The sequence below is a fragment of the Apteryx mantelli genome, chromosome 1, assembly GCF_036417845.1.
Source record: "Apteryx mantelli isolate bAptMan1 chromosome 1, bAptMan1.hap1, whole genome shotgun sequence".
In the NCBI taxonomy this organism is placed as follows: domain Eukaryota; kingdom Metazoa; phylum Chordata; class Aves; order Apterygiformes; family Apterygidae; genus Apteryx; species Apteryx mantelli.
In genome coordinates, this window is record NC_089978.1 from 45622067 (window position 1) to 45637559 (window position 15493).

General features: G+C 34.9%; 1 protein-coding gene across 3 annotated transcripts in view; it reads right to left on the reverse strand.

Annotated features, from left to right (window-relative positions):
- The window catches only part of DACH1 (dachshund family transcription factor 1), a 363667-nt gene that overhangs the window by 17455 nt on the left and 330719 nt on the right, over nt 1–15493 (reverse strand). For 2 of the 3 annotated variants that reach the window (XM_067292635.1, XM_067292628.1), the window contains one exon: nt 14582–14648. The exons of the other annotated variant lie outside the window; for it this stretch is intronic. In XM_067292635.1, the coding sequence (XP_067148736.1) occupies nt 14626–14648 (23 nt within the window). In that variant the 3' untranslated portion in view covers nt 14582–14625. The remainder of the gene's footprint in view (nt 1–14581; nt 14649–15493) is intronic. 3 annotated transcript variants of the gene reach the window in all.

Genomic DNA, 15493 nt, shown 5'->3' on the forward strand with positions numbered 1-15493 from the left:
ATTGCATTGTTTCAGCAGCAATTCTATAAGCTCCACACCTTCAAGATATATTGAAATATCTATACTGTCACATGATATCAACAAAGTTACACTATAGCTTATTATTTGAAAAATGTGTAGGATAATATAGCAAAAAATATATGACTTCATATACAGTCTCAATAACTTAAAACTCCTGTTTCTTTATTTCTGAGACCTTTCATATAACAAGTGCTGAATTTTAAAGGACACTTAAACAGTTCCTACTTTTTTATTTCTACCAAACTGGCTTTCAAGGTAGCACATGTCTAAAATGAATTCAAACGCATTAATGTGTTTATAAACTCCTTGTGCAAGGGTTTAAGCATATGCAGGCATATTGAAAATGAGTATAAATTCCATTGTGCTGTTTCATTGCGCAAATATAGTTTCTTTATAATCTAAATCCCCCATCACTTCCCTATTTCAAGTGTACTTTTATTATTCCAGTAATATTGTACTTATCCTTGAAAAAAAAACCCTGAAACTCCATTTCACAAATCTTATTATGTATAATGTTAAGATTTTGTATAGAAGCTACTTTATTGTAACCATACTTTGCTATTCTTCCTCCACAGACACTTTTTCCAACAATATTAAGTAGCTGATACATTACCTAGGGATTCTAGGTGGTCCCCTTCTTAAGTAATAGCCTTCACCTTTGTCCCTGAAAAACTAATCATCGTCCTCTTAGACCTATTCTTTTTACAGAAATAGCTTTCTGCAAAGTACTTCATTTCTTTTCATCTCCTAACACTTCTATATTCAGATTTTGCAAAAAAACTTTAACATGGATTTTTTTTTTTTTTGCCTTACATATTCTCTTTCTCAAAGGCTTTCTATTTTGGATACTGTCTCAAAGTTGCTGATCACCACAGCCTGTCATTTAACTAGGTCCTTTCCTTATAACTATTACTGTCATCAGTCTTACTCCATGTTCAATCATTAAATATCAGGCAGTAACTCACATAACTGGTTTTCCTCAACTTTTAGTCTTGTAGAGTATAAACTAACCACACATCATACACAAACTCCTGCAGTATTTTAAGTCCTGATGTTGGTCTGTTTTTCTGTATACCACTTTTGTTCTATAAAAGCCACTACGTACCACAGGATGGCAATGATAAAAATAGGAAAATGTTTACCTTCTCATCCCCACTTGTAACATTTAAAACAAACTCAGAAACTAATGTGAAATTGAACTCATTAAAAAGCCCTTGAAACTTTTGGTAAAGTGAATAGAGTTTCTCAAATTTTAAATGTTGCGGAAGTCAAAATGACACAGAATGTACAATAATGTGTTTGTTTTTCAGATACTGTAGGTCTGAAGAGATTTTTTGTATACTTCAATTATAAAAACATTTAAAACATACAAACTTGTGCAATTTTTATTTTAATGAAGATGAGAAGTTCATTAACGAAGATAAATATTTCATTAGATGTTAAATAAAACAAAGAGATTTTTTGGCTTCTCTCAGCACAAAATTCCTTTGAAAGATTAATTAATACATGCAAATTATGCAAATTAGACCCATGCAAATATTTTATGAAGACAATTAAGGGAACCATTAATTACTGCTTTTTTTGCTTCAGTGAGATTCATTCATTTAATTTTAATTTCACTTTAACTGTTTTGATGTATAATCTTGCAGCTAAGAACTTTATCTTTCCTAGTGGGTCACTTAAACTTATAAATTTCATCAAGTGAGCAGCAACAGAAATCTGTAAAGATATTCTCTGGGCTATGTTTAGTACCAAGAGAAAATTTTGACACAATGCACTCCTAGAAACTGCAAAACTGGAAGGGAATGTGAGCTCATTCTTGGACAAGGTTCAACTGCTGGAAAAGCAATTAATTTGCTTTGGCTGTGCTAATATAGGGGAATTAGAAAGTGTGACACAAGACAAATAGAAATAATTAGTTCTCCAAAATGATGTTCTCATTAATATGGTTTGAACAGTAGAAATAAAAAACATTATTGTGGCATGTCTGCGTTCTGTCCCTAGCCACAGGAGGTAGAAAAATGCAAGATACAGCATTTTTCCACCTTTGTAGTTTACATGATTGGGGCATTTATTTTTATTTTTTACTGAAGGATTTAAGAAAAGCCAATTGTGGGCCTGATCCTTTTATCTAAAACCGACTGAACTTGCATAAAGCACGAGGGATCCCTAGGTGTCTAAACTTTGTTCTTCCTGAGAAAATATGAAGCTGTAAATGTAATTGAGTAGGCTTTGCACAGCAATACCCTCAAGGTGCTGAATTGAAACTTTGATTTCAATATTGTTCATTTAAATCACATTTTATGATATGCAGTACACACTGTGTATAACGTTTACACTGCAGCTTCAGCCACTACAGCAAAAGATCGCTCTATCAAAAGATTTTATGACCAAATTTGATACCAGAAAAAAGTTCGCTTTCTCTGTAACATGCATACCCATGCATGCATTTGACTAGGTATAGGGAAGTAAAAATTCTGTTGCTCTCATTTCTGACACTTCTACCAGTTCATACCAAGTTTTTCTGCAAGCAGTGAAAATCACTAGCTGGTACTTTTCATAGAAACAGGCTGCAGAGAAGCTGTTACAAACATACCCTGTACTTCTTCAGACTTTGCAGGATTAAAAGTAATATAACATTATGTGTTACCCCCTGAAAATATTATACAGGCTTTTTTCCCCACAGGTGATATTGCTTACAGCTTGTGGACCAAGTCCCCACTTAAGGCACCTCCCTTTCAAAGTTTTCCTGTGTACATTCTTTTTATCTGAAGCCGGGTATTAAACTGTAATGATTTTAATTTATTTCTTATTTAAGTTAGGTAGCAGACCATAACATCTGACTGAAATGGAGAGTTTTCTTTTAATGTTTGTGGCCATGCCTACCTTGATGTTTTTTTGATGTTAACATGATTACTATCATCAAGAAAATTCTCAAGTGCCATTACGACAGAGGTTAACCAAAAATATCCAAGAAAATTTCTAGAACTCACACTGTAATAACTCTGTATAAACAGTATCCTGCCTTCAGGGGAATAGTTGATAAGGGAAAACGCAAAGAAGGATTTTAATTTGAAGAAGTTTAAACCTCTGAAATTCTTTTATTCTTTGAAAGGTCATTTATTCTTTAAAAAAGTAGATAAAATACTTGCATGTTCCTAATTTGGTAGGTATGTACCAGTTAAACACATGGTGAATGACCATAAAAGTTGTAAAACACTGGGAAGTATGTTCTCCCTCGACCATCAATTCTTTTAGTAGTTGGCTTGTTTGCAGACCTTTTAGTAAATGTGTTTGTGCTTAATGACCTCTTTCTGGCCAAATCTTAGAATTCTCCTTATGAATGTTTAGTGACTATGACAATCTCAGGTTGGGAAAACAGATCTGTTAATCTTTCACCGTCAGAATCCTCCTCCCCACCGGTCTTCTTCTTAGTCACAATGGGCCACTCTTTTTATCTGGTCTGTTAGTGAAGTCCAAAGTCAAGGTGTCCTGCTCATTTGTTACTTCTGTCTCTTCATTACCACATTGTGTCTAAATTTCACAGATTCTTTAATATAAAATCTCTGGCCTTTATTTTCCTACCCCTTTTTTTAGCTATAAATTCATATTCAAGGTGTCCTCACATCTTACCTACTAAAACCTACTTCTGTCTGAGTTGTACATTTATACGACAAAAATATTTTCCTAGTCTGCTTCTTTGAATTGCCAATCCCTCCTAATTCTTTCATTGGCTCTTCCCTTTCAATACAAAAACTTGAAAAACTTGAAAACTTGAAAGGTTTTGCCTTACCTTCCACCTCATGCATTAATACTTTTCAAAATGCTTCAGACTGGAGTGATGCTTCCAAATAAGCATCCTCATAGGTTTTTTTTTTTCCTATTGCTCTCTGCAGTTAAGAAGAACACCACATAATGTTCACAAAACTAACTCACTACTATACTGGATATCCTGATATACAGGTTTGATACCTGAATTTGTAGGTGAAGCTGACAGCAAGTCCTTCTGAGATCAGCAACTGGACCTGAATCAGGAATATGATCAAGAATATGGGACCATGAATATACATAATTTCCCACATCATTGAAGAAGAAGTTATTTACCAGCATGATCACTGTCATTTCAGAGCCATCATCTCATAAAGAAAAATCTGTGTGAAGCTTTAAGGGAAATGAGATTACCTGGCTATGTTTCTTTACTAATTTTTGGGTTGCTTCGGTCATTGAAAAATTTCTGTTGTAAAACAGTTTTACTTCATAGAAAAAACTGAATACTCTTCTGTGTTAATGACTGAAACATCCTTTGCTTTTTGCTGTTGCCAAAATATACCTGGAGACAGATCTGCATTTTATGCCTCAAGTTTCATTAAATTTGACATCTTGTTTGTGAATTGACCAAAAAAATGAAAAGAAAAGCAAGTACTAATTGTATGCTTAGTCTTTGGTTTCTGAGGTACAGAAAGCTGCTACTGGTTTATCTTCACCTCTGTGGGTAGAAGAGTATAGTAGATCTTAAGTCTGTGTACCAGGAAGCTAAGGAATGAAGTTAAATGGAGCTTTGGGTTAGGAAGGTGGCAGAACCAAGATAAATTAAATAATCCATTCCCCATTACTTATCTGTGAGAAATTAAACTTCATTCATTATTACTCTAGCTTCAAATCTTTTAAATGTCATTATCCAAGATATTTAACCAAACTTATTATGTTTATGCAGCTAGAAGTAACAGAAACTAAAGTTTATGTTCTTTTTTATAAAAGCTAAATACATAGGGCCAGTTTGATATGTGAGGGATAATCATATCAAATCAAATAATAATCAAACAATGCTGACCAACATATGTTGGTGTATTTTCAAAGCTATGCCTATCAAAGAAAAGACTTGAAAAGACTTGACACTAGGTGCACGTTGTCATTACCCTGCTATTCACAGAGGTTGGCCATCAGTCTGAGCAAGTGCAGAGCAAGCACAGATGATGTGTTGCATGTATTCCTTTAGCATGCAGTCTTGGGATGTAAATCATAGCACCAATATTTAAGTGAGTAAATTCTATCTAATTTTGCATATGTCTATATAATGAGAGAGCATGTAGGAACATATAAAAGGGAGAGCAAAGACAAGAAGGGTAGAGTGAAAACATTTGCTGTGGGAAGATTTAAGTTCGGTCCCCTGATCTACCACAGATTTCCAACATATCCTTGATCAAGCTCCTTAGCCCCTCTATAATACAAAGATAATTGCTTTGTTCTGCATCACAGGAGTATTTTCTGATGTGAAGATTAAATCCATTAAAGACTGTAAAGTTGTTCAGATATTATAACTATAACATTTCTTCTAGCTTTTCAGTTACTCCTGACATAGCTCAAAATAATTTATCTGAGACAGAACACAAGGCTGAAAACTGGACTTTTTAAAAAAGATAAGGAATTCTGTTCTCCAAAACATACATTCATGCAGAAATAGATTATGATAAATCAAGTGCCCTCTGAAAATAAGTAGCAGCAATTTAAGGACTATTTTAGGACTACCTAATTTTGGTAACTTTACAAAATTACGGCTTTCTCATGGATAATCTGTCCCTAAACAGTTTCTCAGAAGTATTATGCACAAACTTGCTTTCCTTCAGCTTGATGCCTGATTTTTTTTCTGCTTAAATACACATATTTACTCTAACAATTGCTAAGAATCATATGATCTTAATAAATGATTTCTCTTGAATCTCTGTTAAAGATCCACCTTATTTCTTTAGATATTTCTTCATATTATTACTCTTGAAAGCTTCACAGAGAAATTGAATTTATATTTCAAAAAAGGAAAAAGGTAGGTTTTATGTTAAGATTTCAGTACTGAAAGTTATGTAGCAATAGAAGACAAAGACATTCCAAAGAAGAGAGAAAGTACAGGAATATTCTAACATATGAAAACACTAAAAAAAAAAAAAAAAAAAGGCCTAGCATAACGAGGTCCAGTTCTACACTTGGCCAAAGGGCTACTGTCTGAGTGTAGGTTAGTCACATATGGCAGAAAGTATCACAAGATCTTAAGTTTTTTTGAAAGTCTGTGAGTTTGGGTTTCTTTTAAAGAATACATTTTTTTTTCCTTTTTTTTTCCTGCCAGTATTGGTTTCACATCTCAGACAAGCGTTATGAAATATAGAAGGTAGTTATTCATAGATAACAGGACAGAGACACCTACAGAAATTGTCTCATGAACATTTATGTGACACCACTAAAAATGTTAGTGGAAGAGTGGCATGGCCTTTCCTCTTGACATTAGTATAATAGTAATTATATATATATATTTATTTATAATGTATAATTAAGCCATAAATCGCCATAGAATACAACCCAAGTCAAGAATGTAGTATATTCAAAGTATTCTCTATGAGCATAAAGCACTTGATTCAACATCTGCTATGACTTCAGTCAGCCTTAAGTATCCTGCCTGGCTTCCAACTGCCACTCCAGAAAGGCCTGGATCTTCCATAGACCTGATAACACTGTGCAGATGTCTCAGATACCCTGAAGGTACTAGATATCTACTTGTGGGAAACTGAATCACTTTTTAAAAGGCATAAGAATTAATGTTAATATATATAACAAGATATAATTAATATAATTAATATATAAAATATATAAAATCTCTTTTCAGAATTTTAAATGATATACAGGAATAAGCTGAGGACTAGACCCTCCTTGGTAGATTATCTCACATGGCTTGCTATGAAAACTTCTTTTCTTCTTCTTTTGATGCAGTTGGTGGCTGAGGCAGTCAGAAAGGCCCACTGAATAGGATGAGTCCTGTCCACATTTAAAGTTTTAAATTAAACTGAATTCAAAATTTGAAAGATTTGAAATCTGATCCATATTGATAACTCTTTTTACTTACCCTAGTTGTAGTACTTTCCAGGAAGGAGATTTTGCTCTCCTGGTCTAACAGATTTCCTCCTGTATGTGCTAACTGGATAAAGTAACTTACTAAATACTGGTTTGTATTAGTAGTCCTCTAAAGCACAGTATTTTTAGCAGAATTGAAAATTATTGCTGTTAATTTGGCATAAAAGTTGTCTCACACTTGCTTTACATAAAAAGTCATAACAAGGGAAACGTAAGCCTTAGAAAAAAACTCAGAGCATGAATTATTTTGAGATCTGTTGACCGTGCAGTCTTAAGGATTTCACAGAAGAATGCAACACTAACATTGGCGGTGAAACTCCTTTATGAGAGGATGTTGCACACACAAACATCAGTTTTTTTTTTTTAATTCTCCTTAGTAGTTTCAAAAATGAACACCAAGAAACACTGTTCGTTATTGTATGCATTACAGCTGACAGGATACCACTTTCCAGCGGGGCCTAAGAAGTAGCAAGTGTGGCTGAGGGGGAAAAAAAAGTGATGGCCCTTTACACAGGGTAGAGGCTAACACTGTTAAACAGAGTTACAGTCAGCAGAAAATCTTAGCTCCCCAACAAACCTACAGAGGCACAGGATTATAGCTAAATTGTGAATGGATTAGAAATCTACTTTGTTTGTATTTGTTCCACGATAGGCTATATAAACACCATTTCACTGAAAAGAGACTTTTAGCCTGGTTTAAAAAAAAAAAACAAACAAACAAGAAAAGTCTTTCATTCTTTCTTTAGAAGGGATTTGTTTTTCAGCTGAAAAGGCTATACTGGAAATATGTGTTTTACCATCTGTTTAGGCTTCAGTTGCCTTCTGAGGGGAATGGAGTACTTATGGGAAAAACAAGTAGGCAGGATGGTGGCGTGGCATGCCCATCTTTCCCAGGTAGTGAGACAACTGGGCTGATTTCAGAAGTTTTTGTATTAGGTAAGAATTCATCCATCCCATCCTTCCTTCTTTGAATACCATAAACTTGGAGGAGGGAGGAAGGAAGAAATGAATGAAAATAATACAAGTAAAAAAAAAAATTCTAAACAGAGTCTTAATAGTCTCTTTGGCGCACAACATGTTTTATTTAATGTTCTTATTGTCCTTAGTTTTCCCACTTGACTCTGTTCATGCTTAGTCATTAATTTTACACATAGATGTTTTAAAACTGTACTAAAGTACCATGTTGGAAGAATGCCTCTGATTGATTAATCATTCATCTCAGTAGAAAAGCCATGAACACATTTGATTTCCAGCTACTTCATATATACAGCTATAAAACAAGATGTAAATTGCAATAGATAGCAATTTCAAAGGAAATGTGAAAAAGTTTGTCTGTGAGTGTGAATGAGGGAGCTAAGAATGCTTTGCAACATATATGTAACAGTTTATTAACTATGTACCCCTCATTTGCTTTGTTTAGTGATAAATAACAGGATTATGTAGCTAAAAGTTTAAAGGTATAAGTAACAATGACCTATGAAAGCTATGAAACAACAGTCTGTTTATAGTTTGCTGCCTGCAATCAATACCACCTTCTGTTTAAGTTAATCAATGTTGTCTTTAATTGATTAGCTTGGCTTGAAAACCTGCCAAAGTACTGGACTCCTGGGCTGGGGGATAGGGAACGTTATTGTTTGCTTTCTATGTATTGTAAGATAATCTCGCATTTATTTGTGGTCAAGAAAATATGAGGCAAAATAAATCTTTATTGGAAGTTTCCTCATTGGGTATTCAAGTATTAATTACAAAAGACAGACAAACTAGCAAGAGATGTTATAAATGTCTCATGTACAATCTAGGTACAAAATCTGAACTGTACTGGGTTGTCTATCACAGCCAAAAAATTTCAGAAAAACAAATTTCTTTAAAACCTGTGAGCTGATAAAGCTAGTAAGGCTCATTCTTCACAGGGAAAATAAAAGCAAATATTTAAATTAGAGTACAGGGAGAGAGCCTTGCTCTTTCTAAAATGTATAAAAATTAGAGCATCTAGTTGTCGAGTTATTCCTTCTGCAACAGTAATGAAATTCAAGGTGCTGCACACAGATTAATGTTGTTATTTATTATTATGTATATAATTTCATTGAAGTGCAGAGCACTGTACAGATGAATAATAAGTGCATGACCCTGACGTTAATACAAGGTGCTGCACACTGCAGTCAAAAAGCAGCTGAAGTTTAAGGCCCTAATCAGAAGGAAAGCAAAACACTATATGTATGCGTTACTGGATTAGGAACAATGTTTAACCAACAAATATTTTAGGAAGACCAAGCAAAAATAAAATAACACAAAGTGGACTAAAAAAGGGAGTTAGGACAGCCGCTCCACTAAATGTCAGTGAGGGTTAGACACTAAACTTCTAACACCTTCTTCCTTTGACAACAGCACTGCATTTGAAAATATCTTTTCTTGAGAATTTGAAAGACAAAAGAGAGAAGTGGGGAAAACATGCTATCCTTCAGCTTCTAAAATTTAATGGTGTATGTGCGTATGTTTTCACAAATGTACCAATTTGTTTGACAAACTCTGGCATGCACAAAAGGATCAGTAACAAGACAGCAGACATCACTCCCTGGTGGGTCACTACAACAGTTCTGCTCCATTCTGTTGCCTTTTTCACACTTTTCTGGTAGCTCAGCTCACTACTCTTACCTAGAGGTGCTAGAATAACACTGGAGATGGCAATCACATTACAGAGACAGTCCTATCGTATGTTTGCAGTCAGCCAAAGCTGTAGACACTGAAACCAGTTGTCTTACTGAACTTCAGAAATCTTAAGAGTGGAAAACTTAAGGAGGAAACCTGATAATCAGTCAGGAAAAAAAAAAAAGAAAAAAACCATAAATCCCTCTATGTCACCTTGCTGAAAGCCCCACTCTCACAAGACATGATACTTCGTAAATATAGACAGACCTTCTTACTGATTGATGAATCCTAAGCTGAAAAAAACTGCTTCTGGGTTGTTGTCCTTGACAAAATAACTTGAAGTTATTATATCCTTTTTTTTTTTAAATCTGACCTAATGGAATAACAGATCGAGTAGCCCCAAATTCACAGACGAACTTCAGAGGAAAGTTAATCGCTAGAGAAAAGAAGTCCATTGTTTTGTCAGTGCTGCTTTAGAAGACCTTTTTATATGTGTGTGGGTCTAGAATAGTCAGCTGTTTGTTTCCATAAGCAGCCTAGCTAAGTAGCAGATGTTTCCTTGGGCAGTTATTCAATATATCTAGAAAAAAAAATCTCTTTGCCTTCCAGGCTTCTGACAGCTTTGTTTCCAGCTCCTGACTTCTTTTCCCTGCTGAAATGTCCAACCTTTATAGCAGGCCTGCGCAACAGGTGGGCCGTGGGTCTCTTGCAGCTTGAAAAACCATTTGTTTGGCCCATCAGCTGCTGAGAAGCATCATGTACTGTTTGATTTGTCCAGCTGCCAAGAGGCAGCAACAAGATGTCCAGCAGAAAATGCTTATCTCCTAGCTTGTCACAGATCCCTTGGAATGCATGCATCTCCCAGTCAGCCACCTGGTCAACCAGCAGACACATACCTCCAGATCATACACGCACACTGCCTCATGCCCAATCAGCAGGTCAGGCAAGTGGAGTAATGCAAAGGATTTGGGCTATTCAGAAGTAATATCTAAGGCAGGGGGAGGGGGGTGATCAAGAGGAAAATGGGAGTTTAGCAATATGAGGGAAGCTGAAACAGTGAGGAAACGGTTTGGTGGAGAATGAGGAATATTGCATAGGAAAGTGAAAATGTATTTTCATTCTGAAAATGACCTGATAAATCCATTTGAGCATCCTGGCTTTACAGTAACCCCAAACCTCTTTCTGCTATAAGTCCCATGCAGTAATGAATAACAACAAATCCATAGTACTTATTAAGTAGCAATAAAAATAGAATAACTGATGAACAAGTGTCAATTGAATCAAAATGAAGAATTTAAAAGTGATTTAGTTTAGATGTATATTTAATATTTCTAAGATATCTTAGTAAGAGAAAAGGCAAGAAAAACACTTGGTAAAATGTATAAAGGATCAGGTGTTTTTTCTCCTGAGTTTAATTAATTTATACTATAGCAAATATATGACTATTGGTTTACAAGGCATTATACAGATGGATGACCTTCAAGGAACTATTGGAGCAAATGGAATTCCTTCTGATTTGTAAGAGGAGGAGGAACACTGACAGGAATGGACAGAAATGCAAAGACAGAAGGAAGAAGACCTGGAAAAAAGATACAATTATTGGAGGGACTCTATAGACAGATAGTGGATAAGTAGAAATAGACTTGATTCTAGTCACCACAGTCAACATCACGGGCAAAATAAATGAAGGGAAGACCTTAAGAAAAGACATTTTAGTTAAGTATGCTGCAGAGAGAACTAATCTCTCCAGAAAAGAAATAGATGCCCCATCATCTGAGGAGATTGAAAACTAGTTTTAAAAAATCATTAGTTAATTTGAGGGTAGTCTTGCACTAGAAAATGTGTCCTTATCTATCACAATAATTTTCTCTAAGTCTACAACCATAAGCACATGTAAAACTTAAGATTTAAAGAAATTAGAAGAAGCCTGATGCAGCTGGACTTGGAAGTAAAGAGAGAAAATGGGACTTGGGGGGATGACAGGAACTGGTTGAACAAGCAGATAAAAAATAGGCACTGGAAAAGCTGTGAGAGGGAGTCAGTAACAAGAAACAGCTGGCTGACAAAACTGTGACTGAAGCTGAGTGACCAGGTGATTTGGACTGACTAGACAAGAAAAGGACCCAGCGGTTAAGAACAGAATAAAAAACAGAGGAGAGGACACAGATATGGCAACAAAGTCAGATAAAGCAATCTGAATATAAAAAAAAAAGTCTCTTAAAAGGAGAAATCTTGACAAGCAACTGGATATGTGGCAAATGGATGCTGTACTATGGAGACATCTGAAACTTGCTTAACAAGGATATTAGGTGCAAGAAGTTGAGTTGAGAGGTTGGAATTATGACTAGATATGAATAGAAATGTGCATTAAAAAGCCTGATTTGTACGAGATAAAAAAGAGAGAAGAAAAGAGATTGTAAGACTTGGAAATGGGTATTAGGTCTGACACAAAAGCCAGAGGTGAGAAAGAAACATGAGTAAGACAGCTTGATGGGGACGCTGTTAAAAGGCATACATTTTGCAAGAAAAATGAAAGGACTTTTCTATGCCCAAGAGTACAAAATGTAACCCAAGATTGTCTTTTATTTAATATCTCAACAAATATCTTTAAAACTCAAATGACAAAATGGTCATTCCTTTGATCACACAGCTCATAACAATGCATTACCATTTATCAATTACTATGTTAGTTTTATCACAGTGAATCTAAGATTCAAGTTTTACTTGATCTGTAAGGTTGTCACATGTCACTTCATGGTGAAACTTCAGATTGCTTAGTTTACTGTTTGAAAGGAATGCCCTAGAAAATGGTTACCTATCACCTAGGACATTACTGAAATTGTTAAGCTAAACACTCAACTATTAGGAAATGCCAAAATTAAGATTTAACATATGAAAGAAATTGAGATAATGATTCACGCCTTTTCTGTAAAGCATGCTGTCTAATGATGAAAGTATTATACGTGAAGCAGGTATTATATAAAGCATGAGGACACACACTGAGCACTAAAGATAAAGAAAATATTGGATATATATCCATTAATTCAACTATACCCTCACCCCCTGAACTGAATGAGGCAGGGTACTGTGAAAAATACAGTATCTAATCATATAATTAAAGATTATATCATGATGCATACACAAAGAAGGCTGAACAAAAGTAAGGAAGACAACCTTAATTCTACCATTTCCTAATTTTGGAATGCTTGACTTTAAAGCCTTGATAATAGCCTTCTCCAATAAACTTTTCGATCTCATAAAAAATATTGTCACACATTTAGACATGCTTTTGTCCAAGATTTTTACATCAGAAACAAAACTGCGTGCAAAGGCTTCACAGAACCACTAAAAACACCCTTTCAGTGTGTAGTTCCTAAGATAGGTATCTTTCAAACACAAATATAGCAAGAAAGACTCAAAGACTATCATTTGCTGAGATTATTACACTGACTTTACTTGTTGAAAAATAGATTAAACAAGTTTCAAATCAAGGCAGAAAACAATTTAGGTTATGTTTTCAGACAAATGATTGAAGATACATCTAAGCAATTCTTACTTCTGTGGAGGGCAGCTGCGGGGCAGCTTTTGCTTAATGCCTGGACAGCAAAAAGCACACATTAAGTAAATGCAAAGTTAAATCATGATTTCTTTCTCACTCTTTCTCCATAGCCCTCAAAGGCTTTAAAAGAAGTAATCATATGGGACTACACAGGCAGTGCGCTAAGTTGCAGTTGCTCTTTTTCTCTATTTCTCAAACTGTCCAACAACTCCATTTTCTGCCTGATCCTTTCTGGGAGGAAAATAGACCCTCTGCTTGCTTGCTGCCAAGGTCAAAAGAGCTTGAGAGAGGCTGTGAACACAGTACGACAGGTGGTCCTGGAAGCTTTTATATGCATGGTAGCAGAGCGGCTCTTTTTCTTATATCAGGAAAGAATAGTTTGAAGCCATTTAGCATCACATGTAACTGTGCTGTTAGTATGAGCCTACAGTCAAGGTGGAAAACTAGGATAAAGGCCAGAAGAAACAGTCTGTGGGAAAGGGCTTAGAAAGCATAAGTTCATTTTGCTGAGGGACAGGGAGAGTAGAAAAGTGACAGATTCATACGGAGAAAGGCTGATAATCTGCTATAAGGGAAAAATATATGCATATATTTGCAGCAGAATAAGGACCTGAGATATGAAATTCTGATTGTTGGTCAAAGAGAACAAATACTGGGCTACAGAAGAATACACAGGAGGGGAACATTGATGGAGAGAGTGGAGCGGGACAAGAAAAAATTTCTGAATGGGCAAAGGGCAAATTATCTCTTGGAACACAAAGAAACTTTTTTTTTGGGGGGGGGGGGGGACAAAAAAATATATAATAGGCCTGAGAATTCAATGAAGCTGGACAGGGTGAGAAGAAAAAACTGTTAGTGGAGAGTGACGGAGCTGGTTTCAGAAGAAGCTGGAATGAAGGGATGTGGAAGTTGGAAATGAGCTGAAGGAGAGTGGAAAAGAGATAGAGTGTTACTAGAAAATAAGAAAGAAATGGGGTAGATAAGCAAAATAGCAGCCTGAGGACAGATAATTTGGTTAAGCTTCCTGTTCTCATAAGGACATTTTTGGGAAAAAAGCACAAAAAACATGAAAATGAGGTTGGGAAAAGGAAGACATGAGAGAGACATCATGTGAAAAGAAAAGACTAGTCAATAGGGAAGACAGTGCAGAAGTAGAAAATTTTTAGTGAGTTTAGATAATGTGTAAAGGAAGTGGTGATTAAATGAAATGAAGATTATGCATATACAGGATTTGGGAGGGAAAACTCTTGGGAGACAGAACATTAGGAATGTGAGATTTATAGAGGAAAAGAAAAACTAATGATATAGGCAGACAAATAAATGATAGATAAGCAGATGGAGAAGAAAAAGCCAATAGAAAAAAGGCAGAAAATAAGAGTGGCGGTAAATGTCATTGTTCTAGTGCTTAATAAGAGGTCTTGTAATAAAACAGTAAAAGTCAAACATTTTCTTGTATGGTACCTTTTTGTGGGGGATGAGGGGGTCTTGGGAAACCGGATTGGGAGCTAGGCATAGGCATCTAGTGAACCTACAATATGTATGGAGAAGAGGATAATCTGCTTTATTGTTATTTCAAACAGAAGCAAGAAAGAAAACATTTAAAACTAGTGTCTACACCAGTTCCTAATAATAACTTAGTATCTGCTTGGATCTGTTAAAATATATGTAACTATGTTTGAGTCCCATATTTGGATTTTTTTATTATGATTATTTGTTAGCATTTTATGGATAATCCAGTAAACTGTTATCTACCTCGTATTCTAAAAAATGAACTAAAATACCCTTATTGCTTCTTTTTATAGCCTCATATTCAAATTCCTTTTTTATATATCTTTCCCATTTTAAAAAAGACTTTACATAAACTAAAATGTTATTTTGAATGAGTGCTGCATCACAAAAAAAAAGAATAGAACATACTCCACTTATTGACAAATGCAATTATCTTTTACACTTAAATTAGTCCCATTCCTTACTCATAAAACTGATATTTAAAAATATCAATATTAAATATAATTTCAAGTTGACAGGAATCTTTTTTATTTATGATAAATAGCAGATAAAATCCTTATTTTTAATCATTATTTCCTTGCATAATATTTTATTAAATACTGAAATTACACTTGCTAGTTCAATTATTTCACTTCCCCACAGAATACTGAAGCTCTCCTACATTTATTTGCTTAGTTATAGAACTGCATAGCATGTTCAATACAGTAAATTTAAAAGATTAATGACTGTGGTTAAAGACACTACTATCCCAGCCATACTTTGATATACTGATACAGATAGATAAAGGCATAGATATACTTTTGAGCGGAATAACAAAGGCATAAGTATTTCCCGAGTAAATATTTCTTCCAGAAACTAAAAGCA